We start from the raw sequence: 15,706 nt of genomic DNA on the forward strand, positions 1-15,706 counted from the left end.
AATGCGACGGCACGACGCAACAATGCGCCAGCACGACGCAACAATGCGCCGTCGACGGCGGAAGCTAGTGTAGGGAGGTCCAGGTCAAAATGCCCCACATGCGCCGCGTAAAATGGCAGCAATGGAATTCCATATGAAGGAAAAGCAATAGCGGTTGGAATGGGAGATTAACATGAGCACTTACTACTTGAATTAAGTCTACCCTTCCTGTTGCTAGTGGCAACACGAGTAAGCGGAACTCGTGCATTGACAACACGCAAATTACGCACAGATGTACGTACAGTACGCGTCAGACGATTGAAAGTTGGGCGAAGTGTTGGTCTTCTCTTGTTGATTTCTGAGTACGAAGAGAAATTTGATTTTAGACATGGCTACTACACAAGATGAAGTTGCATTTCGTTCAATGGTTCGGGCCTCGGGTTTAGGTGAGGTATGGAATCACACCTCTGACGAGTCCAAATTTAAACAGTATGGATGGAGGACAACGACAAAGGAAGATTGCTACTCGCCAAACACTCTCGTGGGGAACTGGAACGAAGAAAGGTTTGACATTGAAAGAATCAGAGTGCCAAGAAGATTACCATCACAGGTGTGTGTTGACTTTGAAATGGAACAAAAAGTATTCCAGTTCGGACCATCCAATTCCTCATTTTTTGCGTGTCCAATAATCAGATAATAGTAGGCTAGCCTCATACATGCCATACGTAGGGCTGTGGAGTGTGGATGGCTCTCTTTTGGAATCTGTCTCTGTCATTGTCGGAAAGAGACAGATTTCAATTTCAAAAGAGAGCCATCCACAGGATTTTGGGTCAGCTTGTATCCGAGTTAACTCGTACCCCAGTCAACTCTTACCCGGGTCAACTAGACCAGTCAACCTGTACCCTCGTCAGGGTACGAGACCCTCGTCAACACGCATTTGTGACCCTAACGAATTACGATTGTTTTCTTGCTGCCCAACCATGGTCTAACAAATTGGATATGCCGAAATTTGACCTCGAACATTGGTCATCACCCATGTTCTGTGGTACTCGTCGTCATGGTCATCTGGCAGCAGGCCCAACTCTTTCGAGAACAGATCGGGTGAGTTTGTTCCAGTTCTATGTACGCAATGCCAGGCCTGCATCACCAAGAAGTTGCATAGTGTCAGTAAATCCTAACTCGAGGACACACGTTCTGCTTCTCTTGCTTCTTGCAAACAACGCGAACTTAAATCCGGGGCCTTCTTCAAACTCATTGATTCATGTGATTGTGATAACATGGTTTTCCCCACGTACATGTACAAACCTGCGTATCGGGCCTGATACGCAATTACACCTGTATTTCTGCCCGATACGCAAAAAACGAGCCGATACCCAATTTTTCATCCCCAAAACGCACAGTATAAATATGATAGTATGGCTCAGAATTATCTTACATAATGCAGATTGCATGTCCAGAAACTCTAGACAAAAAAGCAGTTAATAGTCCTGCATTTTTCCGTGTACATGTACATACTATAGGTAGCCTATCGGTGCATAGTACATGTACATGCATTGTGCACCACGCGTCGGCGGCCACACTACACACCGTACGTGTACATCGGCACTGAACGTTCCTTGTGGCCTGTGTCGCATAAAATCTGAACTTCTATAATAGGCTTTGTACATGCACCCGTGTGCATATATGTTTTCTCTGTGCTGTGTGCTCAATACGCTAGTGGGGCTGCATTTACGAAGGTTAAAATTTTATGCTACACTTTTTGCAGGACTAACAACACCAACCCCATACACGTTTTTTTTTCATGGGGGCAGCTGTAGCCCTCTCTAACAATTTTAATGGCATCTAGGATGGGGACGATACATTTGTATTTCTCGTTGCCATTTCACCGCGTTTTGTCATGGCACAATGGCAGAAACTCAATCAAAGATTGAGCTCTTTTTTAACCCAATAACATCAGCAGTCCACGCTGAGGGAAACCCAAAGGCAGACGAAGCAACCACCTGTAGCACGTGCATAGAAGGTGCCGGTGAAGGAAGGTCTGATCAGCAAAAACCAAAGGTTGAAGCATGCATTAAAATTAAAACTGAATTTACGGGTGTTTAAATTGTTGATTAAAACAGCCACTAGGCCTGCAAGTTGTTGCATGTTTTTTAAATATCCAAAATTTAAAACAAAAATTATTGAATTTCTTATTTTTTTCCTGGGAAAAGGTACTTGAAAAGCCCAGGAAATGCTCAAAAATGCTGCTGAGTGCATCCAAAGTCAAAAAATTTTCGGGGCCCTTGGGTTGGCCCCGACCCCCATGGGCCCACACCATGGCTTCGCAAAATTTTGGTAAACCACAATGGAAAAACCCCACAGTTTTGAAAAATCCTGGGGAGAACCTTGGTGATATATCTGTTACTGTTAGCTCTTTGGTTTCATATCTATGCTTGTATTGTAACAAAGGAACCAAATGGAAAGATGATGCCCTGGAGTGTGAACAGTGCTTTCAATGGGTGCACAAGAACTGCATGGGTATGAGCAAAGAAGTGTTCAACTGCCATGTGCATGTAGATCCCCCATCATACACTTGGATTTGTTATACATGTACAATGTAAGTGCGGTATGCCAAACTTTTCCAGCTCACTTTTTTTCACTATTTGACCTGGAGACTACAAATTCCTCTGACGGATCAGATCTCTTCACAGACTGCCCAATCATGTGGGTTACCATTCAGCTCAAGGGCCTGAAGCCGCTGTGTGTTGGTGTCATCTATAGACCACCGTCTACTGATAGTCAGTATATTCTGCAACTCCAGAGTTCACTTAACAAAATACCTACCCACTCTTATGTATGGCTCCTTAGTGATTGTAATTTACCTGACATCGATCAATTGGCAAACTAACACTTTTAATGCCGGAGGTAGGCATGCCACCACAAGCAAACTACTGCTGGACATGACGCAAGAGCATAATCTTCAACAAGTTTTATCTGAGCCAACCAGAGAAAACAACATCACTGATCTGGTCTTTACTTCAAACATCGCTACAGTACACAGTGTTGAAGTTAAAGTAGGCATCAGTGACCACAGCTTCGCGATAGTAAATGCTGATCTCCATCCTGTGAAAAATAAACCTGTCAAGTGGAAAGTTTATCTCTACAAGAAAGATGATATGAGTCAAATCTCTAAAGACTTTCAAGCACTACACAGCAGACTGAACACTACACTTATCAAGAATAGTACCACTGAGAAATTGTGGATCACGTTCAAGAAAGAATCAATTAATACAAATATCCCTTTGAAAAGGATGTCTACTAGATTCTCACTTCCATGGATTACCAATGATCTTAAAAGGAAAATACACAAGAAATAGCAGAAGGACAACAAAGCTCAAAAGTCAGGTAGCACACATGACTGGGAATCGTTCAAAAACTTCCAGCGCATAACAGACAGGGCTGTTCGCAGAGAATATCGACGTTACTATCTCTGAAGTCACAGATGGGAGCCTCAAGTCTGGAAACACTAAACTTTTCTAGAAATATTTGTGAAAACAAAAAAAACCCATGTTTTGGGAATCCCTTCATTTAATTTAAATGATGGAAAAACTGTCACATCACCTGCTGAAAAAGTGCAAGGATAAAATGACCAGTTTAAACCAGATTTTACTGCTGAGGACACTAGCTCTATGCCTACTCTCCGACCTCTTTTCATCCCAGACATCTATCACATTACTTTGAAAGAAGAAGGAGTACTCAATTTATTGTTATCAATCAAGGTCAATAAAGCTGCAGGTCCCAATATGATAGAATTTTTAAGGAATGTCGTTACACCATTGCGCCAATACTCACCATAATCTTCCAGAAATCCCTGGACACAGGCTCCCTCCCCTCCCTCAAGCTCGGTGCAAGGCCTTCTACAAAAAAGGAGATAAATCTAACTTTGCCAACTACAGACCAATTTTTCTGACTTCCCTACCTTGCAAACTACGAGAGCATGCATGTATAACATGTATAATTTATCATGTTATGGACCACTTGGGTTCAACCTCCTCACAGATGTTCAACACGGATTTCAAAAATCACAGTCATGTGAATCACAACTAGCATTCACCATCAACAGTCTTGCGCAGTCTCTGAACTCTCAAGGTCAGATGGATCTCATTTTACTGGACGTTACCAAAGCTTTTGACAAAGTCCCACACCAAAGACTAATTTATAGTCTAAATTACTTAGGTATCAGGAGATCACTTCACACCTGGATCAAGAATTTCTTGACTCACCGTCACCAAAGAGTCCTGCATGTACTTGAGGGATCATTCTCATCTAGTGCACCTGTTGTATCCGGCGTTCCCAAGGCACAGTCCTCAGGCCGTTGCTTTTCTTGACCTACATCAACAGCCTACCGTCACCAATCAAGTCAAATGTGCAAGTATTTGCAGATGACTGTATTCTCTATCGTCAAGTGAAATCTGATGAAGTCTCTGCAATTCTGCAAGACGACATCAACAACCTACCTGTGTGCAAATTTAGTCTAAAACATGGCAAATGATTTTAATATTGCTAAGTGCCTTTTCATGCACATTACTCAGAAAAGATGCCCCCAGTCTTACCAGTACAAAATGGATATTTAGCATTCCTCTTGAGATTACTAAACACCACCTTTACCTGGGAGTAGTAATTTCACACAATTTGGAATGGAAGCACCACAAAAATCACTGCTAAAGCAGTAAGTATGTTGGGACTTCTTTAGAGACACTTACACAATTGCAGTGAGTGAGTCAAAGCCACAGCATACAAGTCTTTAGTGCACCCCCGATTAGAATATCACAGCAGTATCTGGGACTCACACTTAAAGTCGAATAAAACTGCACAAGAGAATACTCAACGTAAAGTGTAACAACCATATTAAAAAAACTAGAGTGGGACCGGATGCCCTGGAAGTATGGCGGGCACTTTGCAGGCTAATTTTCTTACACAAAAGTTTGAACAGCCTAGTAGCTTTCTAGGATGATAAACTTCCCATAACATCCATCAGGTTAACTAGAGGCTGTGCACCAAATTCCACATTCATTCCTCTTCATGCCAAAAAGGACTGCTACAAATACTAATGCGTAATCCATTTAGAGTCTTTGAATGGAACCAACTCCCTCACTTCATTTTGGAAGCTTCCACTGTCGGTACGTTTAAATCCAGCCTACTAACCCTGGATATCAAGGCCCTTTTAAATCACACCCACCCTCTAGACTAAATTGTTGCACACTGCCAACACTAGCTACGCCAGCGCGTTTATAAGCCTCGAAGGGTATTTTGCACAGTATGGAGCAGAAGTTATACAAGCCATACAAGATAACAACCTAAGATGGACGTGATGTAGAGCTGGGACTTAAAAACTTGGGATCTGTGGAACATCTGTGTTCAGGGGTCGTTGTAGTCAGCTGCCATTTATGTCCTACCTCCTAAACATGATGGGGATTTTTCAACAAAATCCGACTGGTAAAAGGAACCTTATACATTTATCAATGTATGCAAGCATCAAAACCCCTATTCTGCTTCGCATATTCTCTGCTGACTGGGCTTGGGAAATATAAGTTGACTCGGGTATAAACCAACCTGAGTACGAGTTAACTCAGGTGCGAGTTGACTTGGGTACGAGTTAACTTGGGTGCATATTTTGGGGTACACGTTGACCGGAGTAAAAGTTAACCCGGGTGCTAGTTGACCCATTTCCATCCATAGCCCTACATGTAGAGCCAATCACAGGCCTACAAGCCTTAAATAAAAATGTAGGCTAGGCCTAGGCTAGTCCGAGTAACTTGGACTCAATGAATCGCCTTTTTAACATTTTGGACTCAAATACGGTCGGCGATATACATGTAGTGTCAGTGTTAAAAAAAGCTGAGTTGGCTACGCACATGCATGTACATGTACAAGTATGTGCTGAAATTAATGGGATTCTTCCATTAATTTTAAACCCTGTCATTCTTAGAGTCAATCAGCCAGTGACTAGAGCCAAACTAGAGCACTGACTTATATTGTACAAAGTGATGCCTGCTTGGCACATCCATGTTTGTGCACAAACCTATGGAAAACTCAATTTTGTGTGGCTTTTGTAAGGCTATTTGCATATCTGCATCTGTATTCTAAAATGATACATGTACGTCAACAAAGCCAACACACGAACAAGCTGAATGCACAATCAGTAAACGAGCAAAATGACTTTGCTCTGTGCCCGCGCTGCATAAGAATTTTGCTGTGACTTGTTTTCAATCAGATTCTACTGGTTCCCAATGCACACAACAGCTGCCACTCCAGAGCCGTCAACTCACTTAAAACTGACTAAATTAAGGGAACAACGTTTAGTTTAGCTGAACTTATTCATCGAAAGACAGAGACATGTTGAAAAACATGCATACAAAATGGGATGACGTTGCGCGAATGTTGGGGAAATATTTGTTTTTTCCTATGCGCCTTGTTCAAAAGACCAGCTGACAGTCACGTATGTTATTCTTGGGCGTTGCATTTAGAAGAATACCAGTAATTTGATATTTAATGTATCTAATGTTAAAGTCTCACTTTGGAAAGTTGTGCAAATATGTACCCAATATACTGGTACAATTCAACTGAAAGAAGGGAACACATTTCAAAGTCCAGTGAATAATTTTTGCACTCTTTACTTTTGCACTGGTAAGGGTAAACATGCAGAATAATTCAGCATTAAGCAACACAGTTTTTTCTACGTTACTTTAATTTTTTTGAGGAATATTTTCATAAAATTGGTATAGTAGGGTCATACTCTCATCAGTTGAGATATTTTAACATGCTGGAGAATTAGTATTGTTTATGATCAAATTCTGTCGTTTCAGTTTGAGCACTACTTTGATACAACCTATGATGATTCCTACAAAATGGAAAGGAAATCACTGCCTCATTCACTTGTTCATTTAGCAGGTTTGTGCGTTCCATGATTTATTTCTCTTTAAGTTTGATTCTGTTCATGGTGTCTGTTCCTATGGGTGTGTAACAGAATAGCCATTCCTCAATCATGCTCATGCCTGTTTGATTGAACAGACTGACTGGTGCTCAGTGGTAGTCAGCTCAGAACATTTCAATCAACTTACTTAATGAGCAATCAAGCTTTTTCCTCAAATAGCACTGCCGACAACATACATGTAGGTTTGCCTTTTACAGGGCAATGTGTGAGCTGTGTCATTGTCATTGCAGTAATTGTGTGAGTTCAAGGCTGTATGCATGCATGAGTGTGTATGCTATTGTACCCATGCAATTATAACCTGTCCAGAACTGTACTTCACCATTCTTATGATGAAATGTCATCTGAGATTATTTTAAAAAAATTGTGAGAGAGTGTACCCTCGTACATATACATGTACATGAAAGAACTTCAATCTACCGGTAGTATAGTGCTTGCCTCCAAAATGCAAGTGTACATACATGTACAGGTGCAGCATTCTCATTCAGTAAAACAGATGATATTTCTGTCTTGTGTACTTACTGTGAAGATCTAAGTTGAACAGTTCACTAACAAATTCAAATTTATTCACACATGTACCTCTGAGGCAAAAAGCATGAGCGGCCTACTCATAAATGTACATGGGCACAACCTCTCATGTCATTTTACAAACAATCTTCTGGTTCAACAATCTTCATGTTTGCACACCACTACATGTACTGTATTTTCAGTGGGTCACTCACTCCTTTGCCCGCCATGGCAATGTATGCACATAAATTTGAATTTATTAGTGAAATTATCTATGGCTGAAAACAACATTGGTATATGAGCACAGGGTTCCAACTGTCTCTCAAATGGCAATTTTTTTTTAACAAAGTTTGACTGTTTGGTCAAGCTTTGGCAGTCGGTAGAGAAAAAATAGCATTCAGCATAAACAAAAGTGGCTTTAAAGTGCATACTAACTGAAACTTTGGCCATAAAAATACCGGTATGCCTTTGCTTTGCATTTTAAAACACATCCCTTGAAATACGGTACAAGTTTCTGTCTCAGTTTACCCTATTTTCAATTCAGCTTTCATTGTTTATTGGACATTTTGGTGCTTTTTATGCAAATATGGACATCAGTATTTATGGGCAAAACTGGGATCAGTTTCTTTTGGCAGAAAACCTCATTGTTGCATTGATCTGTGTACAAATAACTACTGGAATTTTAATATATTGCTGCAGTACATGTACATTAAATTTCATTTCATTGTTGCTTCTTTGCTCTGTACAGTGCAAGTGAATTGCAGAAGTCCAATGAGAAATTCTCTCTCAAAAATGTCTTCAGTGAGCAATATGTGAAAATTTTCCTTGTGAACGATAAAATAATAACATTTCTTAATTTTTCGCATTAAAAAGAATAATTCTTATGATTTTAAATGTCAGCTCGTGAAGCCCGGGCATTTCCAGCATCACAGCCCGAGTTAGATCCTCCTAGAATGAAGCAAGAATATAACTCATTCCAGACAACATCAAGAGCAGCATATGTCGACCCTAGACTGAGGACAACACCCCTTAAGTCATAGTGAGGCTATACTTACCAGTTAGTTAGTTTGTACACTTTGTATTTAATAATTGCACTCAAATAATCTATATATAGCCAGTTACATGTATTCAGACTTATTGAATGTAAACATGACAAGCATTCATAATGTGTTATCTTTCCTCGTAAAGTGAAGGAATTCCGTCTGTGTCCATTTTTGTCAGTTTGACCTGTTGTACATGTATGTTAAAGACATTTTTCTTGTTTGGATGTATACATTGAAATTTAGAGTAAAAGTGTAATGTATAATGTAACTTTACGGCCTTTTAGCTATTCATTCATCACTCTGCTCCTTTGAGGTGATTATGAAGTCCCCTTTAAAAATGCAACCCCATGGCAGTGTTGTTTTTTTTTAATTTATTTTTTTTTCAATTTAAAAAATAAGTTTTAAAATTAAATCAGATTTTTCAAAATTTAAATCAGACTTTTTTTGCAAAATGGGAGACAAGTTGGCTCAATTGTCTATTCAAAAGCAAGAAAATTAGCATGTGTATTTAGTTTTCTTTTATTTATTTGTTTTGTTACAAAGTGAAACACATTTGGATTGAATTAAGAAAGTTAATCAAGAAATTTGATTAAATATGACAAACCACCATGTCTTAGCCTTGATGAAAGGCATGCAGTGTAATACCTACTGGCATGACTGGTACATACACCCGCAGAGGAAGATACTTCCTTTATGAGACAAGTACATGTACCTGTGTACCAAGGATAAAGTGCACACCTGAATTTAAACCGAACTCTTGACAAAACTGGAGTTCACAAGAATTTGTTAACTGGGTACGTATACATGCATCAACTGACTACTGAGTGACAAACATGCCATAAACAGGTACATGTATTTATTTTACATGTTTTATGTACTCGTACATGCAGGTACAAAATGTTGGTCTTTTTCTTTGCTTTATGTGCAAAAAGCAGTCTTATTTTGTTTCTGATCCAGCTCCACAGAGCAATGACTGAGGTTTGATTAAACATCACTTTCTTAAGGGCATTTATTAAGGAGTACTTAGTGGTTTTAGTTAAACTAAATAATGACTGTACATGTAGTTTCTAATCTCGATAAAATACATGTGTACCTGTATATAAAAGGTAGATGTACACTGTTCACTGATACTTTACCATGTCAAACTCTGAAGTGGGCAATTCAAATGAAGTAAAATTAAATCATTATGATAAGTCCTTTTGCATGAAATTCACCTACTGAATCCAAAAATCAAAACAAGTGGATGGAATTGAACAAAAATAATCCTGCCAACCCAGATTGTGTGTAACACGTGTGCATTCATGCTAGTAGGAACTGGAAGGCTCACATAGGGGTGATTTGTTGTTTAAAATGTGCAAAACCTGCAAACATTTCCAATCAGGAAAAAAGAATTCAAGTATTGAAACATTTTTTGCCGTTTTTCCCAAAAAATTAAATAAGTCGATTTAAATTATTGAACCCCCCCAAAAACTACATGTAAATCAAAGTGATTGAAATCAACCAACCGTGCTCCATGGTTCAGTGCACCTGTGAAATCCAGAATAATATCTGGTCCTGGGAAGGATGAACTGTATGTGGACATGTGCATGGAAAATCAACGAAGTGCTCTCACTGTGCAAAAACTTCATGATTCCTTAAGTGAATTCAAGTAATGGATTAAAACTTCAAGAACTGGTACATGTACATTGTGCTGTTTCACACCGAAGCAGATCCTTCATAATTTAACGTGGGTTCCAACTGTTTTAATGCTGGGCAGTTTTCTCTAGAATTGAAAGAACAAATTTTAAAAAGGCCTGTGCATAAAGCTATTGCACAATGATTTCACATTTTTGTTTCAAATGCAGATGTTCATCTACTTTTAATGCAGCCTGGGGATCAAGTGGCTGTTTTGTAATTCACATTTTAAAAAGCTTTATTTTATCCTTTCTACTCCCCCATGTTTGTTATTGGAACCAGAACAGTACACTACAAGTGTAAACCAGAAATTTCAGGCAGAACAATGTGAAAAGCCCACTTACCGGTACTTCCCCAATGTCAGTATGTTTGGCTGTATTTATTCTTTTTAGATTAATCTTGTCTAGTATAATGACTTGAGAACTGAGGAATTACAGAGCTTATGTCATTCAATTTTCATTTTCACAGTCATTAACAACGAGGGTTCAAAACCAATTATAAGTACATGTGTAATGGAACAAAAATTCTTCTTTGAAAGGTTTTAAAGCAAATGTGCATTAAATTTTTTAACATAAAAAAAAACATGTTTCCAGTCAACTACAGTATGATTATTAGAATATGTTATTTTTTTTAGAATATGTTCTTTTAAAAGTTGAGATACATGTACAGGTATTCTGTAAGTCAAGTATGTTAAATGCCATTCATTAAATGGTTGAAAGTTGAACTTCAGTGACCTTATACCGGTACATGTAATTAAAATTATTACCTTCATTGAAACACGGTATCTCTTTTTCAACCCTAACCCCCTAGCGTGTACGTAAAATCAAATTGAAACCGGAGGATTTGGGACTAGTAGGGCTATTGAAATGAATAATTAGGAAGTGAAAAACTCTTTTTTTCCAGATTATTATGTAACGAATTGTGACAAATATAAAATCGAACTAAAAAATAAATGTCATCAATCAATGATGTTATAAGCAAGTACATTGGTGAAACAAACTTATGCCCATAGACTTGAATAAAACCTTTTGACTATAAACATCAGCCTCTTGCAGCCAGCAGTACACTTTTAGTACTTATAATACACATCATGGCCTCAACGTCCTGAAATGTATGTCTTACATAATGTATTTTCATATTCAATTATGAAGATGCAGTGAATGGATATTTGGACAAAACTTTCAGGCACCAAATAATTAAACATTTGGTGTCTGAAAGTTTTGTCCAAATTTATTGAGCCATGTACGCGTATCATGATGCATGTATCTGTGTCCTAATGACACAAGGGGCACTTTCATGCAATAACTACACATTGTAATGTACTTATCACAGCATACTGGTACTTACGATTTCCACTCCAGCAATGGCCTTGCCCAATACAATGTATGACTAATGTCACACTGCTTTACCACATGTGCATGTGTGGCAGTGAAAAATTCCCCTGTGCATACATTTCTGAGTAAAAGCACATTCCTGTACAGTGTGGTACTTGTACATTAGTTGAGGTTATTCCCGTCATAATTCTGCAAATATTGAAAAAACCTGAACGCTGTTTAACTCTGATGAGCAGTACAAGAATCCATGAAGAAATGGCTAAGATGAACCGCATGATGCAGGCAGTTACTCTTCAGTATTAATAGGGAAACACATTTACAATGTGGATAATCTGCACGAGACTTCCTGAATTCTACAGTAGATAATTCAAAATTATGTGAATATGAAATATGAAATATAATTTGAATTCTATGAATAATAATGAAGTACAAGTCTTCCGAGGGTTTGCATTCCTTTCCACGTGTCAGGCATACGATTCCCACTATAGGTTCAAAGAATCAATGGTAATTCAATTGAGGTGGCCCAGGATGGGTATATAAACCCATGCTGGAAGGCATCAGCATCTTTTCAAAGTGGAAATGAAACGAGCCCCTTTTGTATGTATACGGGTAGGGAATGAGTATTATAAACTGGTGACTAAAACAGAGAGATGGGCGGGAAGCCTTTTCGACTTGTACTTCATTATTATTCATAGAATTCAAATTATACCTGTATTTCATATTTCATTTTCACATAATTTTTGGAATCCTATTACATAACAATTCTTACAAGTCTTCAGAGGGTTTGCATGTTCAAGTTCAAAGCTTATTTGCAAAAAGGGCGAGTTCAACAATCCACATAAATCATGACGTGACCAACATACAATCAATTGCTTGTTTTGAAAGCTATTAGGAAAGCATCACTCCTGGAAACAAAACAAGAGACACCTTTATGTTGAAATAAATGTGCAATGAGCTCTCCAAGTCAATTATATTAACAATCAAACAGGCACTTTTAATCTCGGATCAATTGGATATGCATCCAATAAAGTCAAATTTGAACAAAGATCAACAACACATTCAAGTTACTGAGGAGATTTTTAAGTTTCTCAAAGTTTCCCACAACTTTGCGAAGTTTAACTAATAATGCACTGGTACTAATAATCATTTCTGTAGGAGAAGGCAAATACGTTCGATGGATGGTCTTAAATAAAGATGACCTTCCACTTACAACCTAGAAGAGCCTTTATTTGGGGCAAACTCAGAAACCAGAATAAACTTGGAGCAGACGTGCTACTTCCTTTTAGTCTGCACTTAGAACTGAGGATGCAAATTTGGAAACATCTATCATTTTGTTGTAGAACCTGGCCAAGTTACTGGCATTAGACCAGTTGGCTGTGTAAAGTGTATCATTTAGCGATACCCCTTGCATCAAGCTTAAGCAGCTGAAGTTGATGCACTTCGGAAACTATGAGCGGTATAGACATTTTTATGTATCCCCGCTGCCTGAAGTTTATTTTGCATCCATCTTGCCAGGGTACCAGTCAACACAGCTTTACATGTATGTGGTTTCCTAGTTGAAATAAACAGCCCAGTGGTAGAATCTCTGAGTGAACTCGTTCTGTCAAGATACTCCCTTAAAGTCGATATAACACGTAATTCACTGTTAGCTTCAAAGGCGTGCAGAGTAAGTGTATTACTGGAGATACCTTTCTTTGGACAATTAGTCTTTAGTAATTCCACTACCGTACATCTGTTATCTGAGAAATCAAAATATTGGATGTCAAGAGCAGCAAGCATTTGAGTTCACTGTGCTGTAACAAGAGCCAGCAAGCTTAAAAGTTATTGGTAACAACAAATCGCTGTTGTCAGGTAAATTTGAAATGTGGTCTAAGAGCTTTGACACTTACCACGTTTTATAATAGGATGTTGCCCCACAGGCTGACCTCCAGCCAAAGTCACTGATTAGGCTGACCTATAAAGATTTATAGTTGAATATGACTTTCCATCTGAATGCTGCCGAGCCAGGAAATTAGCAATATCTAGTTCAAATGGCGCAAAAGGATTGATTTTCCTCCTACCACACCAGCTAAGCCAACATTTCCAGGCAGACTTGTACTGTTTTTCTGTGCCTTGCCTCCAAGAATTGGAGAGGAGTTTGGAGGCATCTTCCGAAAGTCCCTGTGCTGCCCATTGTCACCTGAGATGGTCTAAGTGGCTAACTTGAGGTTCAGGGGATGGACTTCCCAAGGTTGGTCTAGAGCAGACTCTGGGAGCTGAATTGGATGTGACACACACATTGACAGTAGTTGTGGGAACCAGGCTTGGGTTGGCCAAATGGAAGCAACCAGCAGACATGGGCCTGTCTTTTCTCAAACAAAATGGTGGAAAAATGTAAGAGGATAAGCTAGACCAAGAAAGGGTGAGGTATCTATAGCCCATGCGTATGGATATTTATCCAAAAGACATACCGAGTCAATTTCTTGTTTTTGCACGAAGCAAAAGGGTCAACATCAGGGCAGAATGTGTGCTTGATAATTCGATCAAAGACTACCGCTTGAGACTTACCGGTAGTTCTTTGCTCGAGTTTGTGCGAGAAAGAAGGTCAGCTCGAAAATTGAATTGCCCGGCAACGCGCGTTGCAGATAGGTGTATGTTCCTTTGAAATACCACTTGAATATTTGGGTTGCCACCTAGTTTAAACAAACAATACATGTACATGTAGTTTTACCCATTTTTGACAAGTACGCTGTGCTGCTATCAGATTGGATAAGGACATGTACATTACTAATGTTTGAGCACAACGTAAGAAGAGCATATTGCACAGCTAAAAGCTCCAGAACATTAATGTGAAGCTTTTTGTGGGTGTTGTTTCACTTACCCTGTTTGTAGGAGTTGTCTGTCTCACATACTGCTCCCTGATTACTGGCATCTGTAGAGATAACGATATCAATAGGAGGAGTTTTAATACTACATTTTACTCCCTCAGAAGGAACCGTAAGCCACTATTGAATTTCATCCAAAAAAATGTGTGATATCAATAAGGGCCTCAAAATCGCCTGACTCTGCCTGAAGTGCTTTAGGTTTAGTCTCTTCCATATTTGTCAGTAATAAAGTTTACCATGAAGGAACGCTTCAAATGTAGAAACAATCGAACCAATGCATCTAGCCAGTTGGCGAATGGTTACTGATTTCTGACAATATAACTGTCGACATTCAGACTTAAATCTCTTCCACCTTAGATCCGGGGTTTGCAGTGTCATGGAAGATTAATCAATCGTAAACCCCAAGTACGTCAATCGTGTCTTGAGGATCAAGGAAGATTTTTTTAAAACTGATTTCAAACCCAAGAGTTTTCAATAGCCTTATCATGAAGGCAGTACTATAGCTTTCTTCTTTTGGAGAAGAGAAAATGAGTATGTCATATAAGTAAATGACCAACGTACACCTTGACCTCTAGCCAAGGCCAATACTGGCTTTATAACCTTTCAGAAACTTCTTGATAAGCCAAATGGTAAAAATGTAAAGCAGAAAAGCTTTCCTGCCCATCTGCCCATAAGAAGCAAAAGTAAGGTTGATCTTTCTCAGACATTGGGATAGAGAAGTATGCATCTTTCAAGTCTATCAATGTAAGATAGTCGTTATGTTGTATTAAGTTTTTCACAAATCTCATGTTCTCAATCCATTTTAAAGTGTTTGTACACTACAAAGTTATTGAGATCTTTCAAGGTAATAGGGCCTAACTGGTCTCAATTCACCCGACTTTTTCGGTATCAGGTATATGTTTGGAGAGAAAGCGTCATGCCGCCTGAGGGATATCTCTGATTGCTCCTTTGAGCCAAAGCTCACTGATCTCAGTGTTAATCATGAGAGATTCTCGTTCGGAGAAATTTTTCTGAGGATGTTTAGAGAACTGAACAGGACAACTCACAAAATCCATGTGACATCCTGATACAGTGTTCAGAATCAATCGATCTGAATTGATTTGAGACCAACTGTCTTTATGCTATTTAAGCCTCCCGGCCCATGCCAGCAGAGATGGAAGCTGAACTGATTTTACATACCCATTTTTTTTCCAGTGCTGGCCTAGTTACAGTAGATGGTTTGGTGGGCTTTTGGTGCCACATGGGTCGTCCATGAGCTGGTTGGGACATCTGAGAGCCCCAAGAAGATGCACGCCAGTAGTGCTTGTCTCTGTCGGAGATTCCGCCGTAGTATGG

The 15,706-nt window shown here is 39.1% G+C and overlaps 1 protein-coding gene across 2 annotated transcripts; it reads left to right on the plus strand.

Annotated features, from left to right (window-relative positions):
• The first annotated feature begins 248 nt into the window (after positions 1–248).
• LOC110988955 (cilia- and flagella-associated protein 68-like) lies at positions 249–11,217 on the plus strand. 2 transcript variants are annotated; one of them, XM_022252974.2, is made up of 3 exons: positions 249–589; positions 6,825–6,909; positions 8,357–11,217. In XM_022252974.2, exons 1-3 carry the CDS (start codon positions 368–370, stop codon positions 8,494–8,496), a joined length of 447 nt encoding a protein of 148 aa, XP_022108666.1. In that variant the 5' UTR covers positions 249–367; the 3' UTR covers positions 8,497–11,217. The 2 variants fall into 2 exon arrangements, with proteins under 2 accessions (XP_022108666.1, XP_086986892.1); XM_087130766.1 differs by having other exon boundaries at positions 403–543.
• The last annotated feature ends 4,489 nt before the right edge of the window (positions 11,218–15,706 follow it).

Source organism: Acanthaster planci, linkage group LG20 (genome assembly GCF_054643075.1).
Source record: "Acanthaster planci isolate LZ-2023a linkage group LG20, COTS_SCS, whole genome shotgun sequence".
NCBI classification, from domain to species: Eukaryota; Metazoa; Echinodermata; class Asteroidea; order Valvatida; family Acanthasteridae; genus Acanthaster; species Acanthaster planci.

Excerpts from the sequence above, each read along its gene's own strand:
- LOC110988955 (XM_022252974.2), top strand. The coding sequence starts at position 368 with ATGGCTACTACACAAGATGAAGTTGCATTTCGTTCAATGGTTCGGGCC. Across the intron at positions 590-6,824 it reads CAAGAAGATTACCATCACAG|TTTGAGCACTACTTTGATAC; the intron begins GTGTGTGTTGAC and ends CTGTCGTTTCAG. Across the intron at positions 6,910-8,356 it reads TTCACTTGTTCATTTAGCAG|CTCGTGAAGCCCGGGCATTT; the intron begins GTTTGTGCGTTC and ends TTTAAATGTCAG.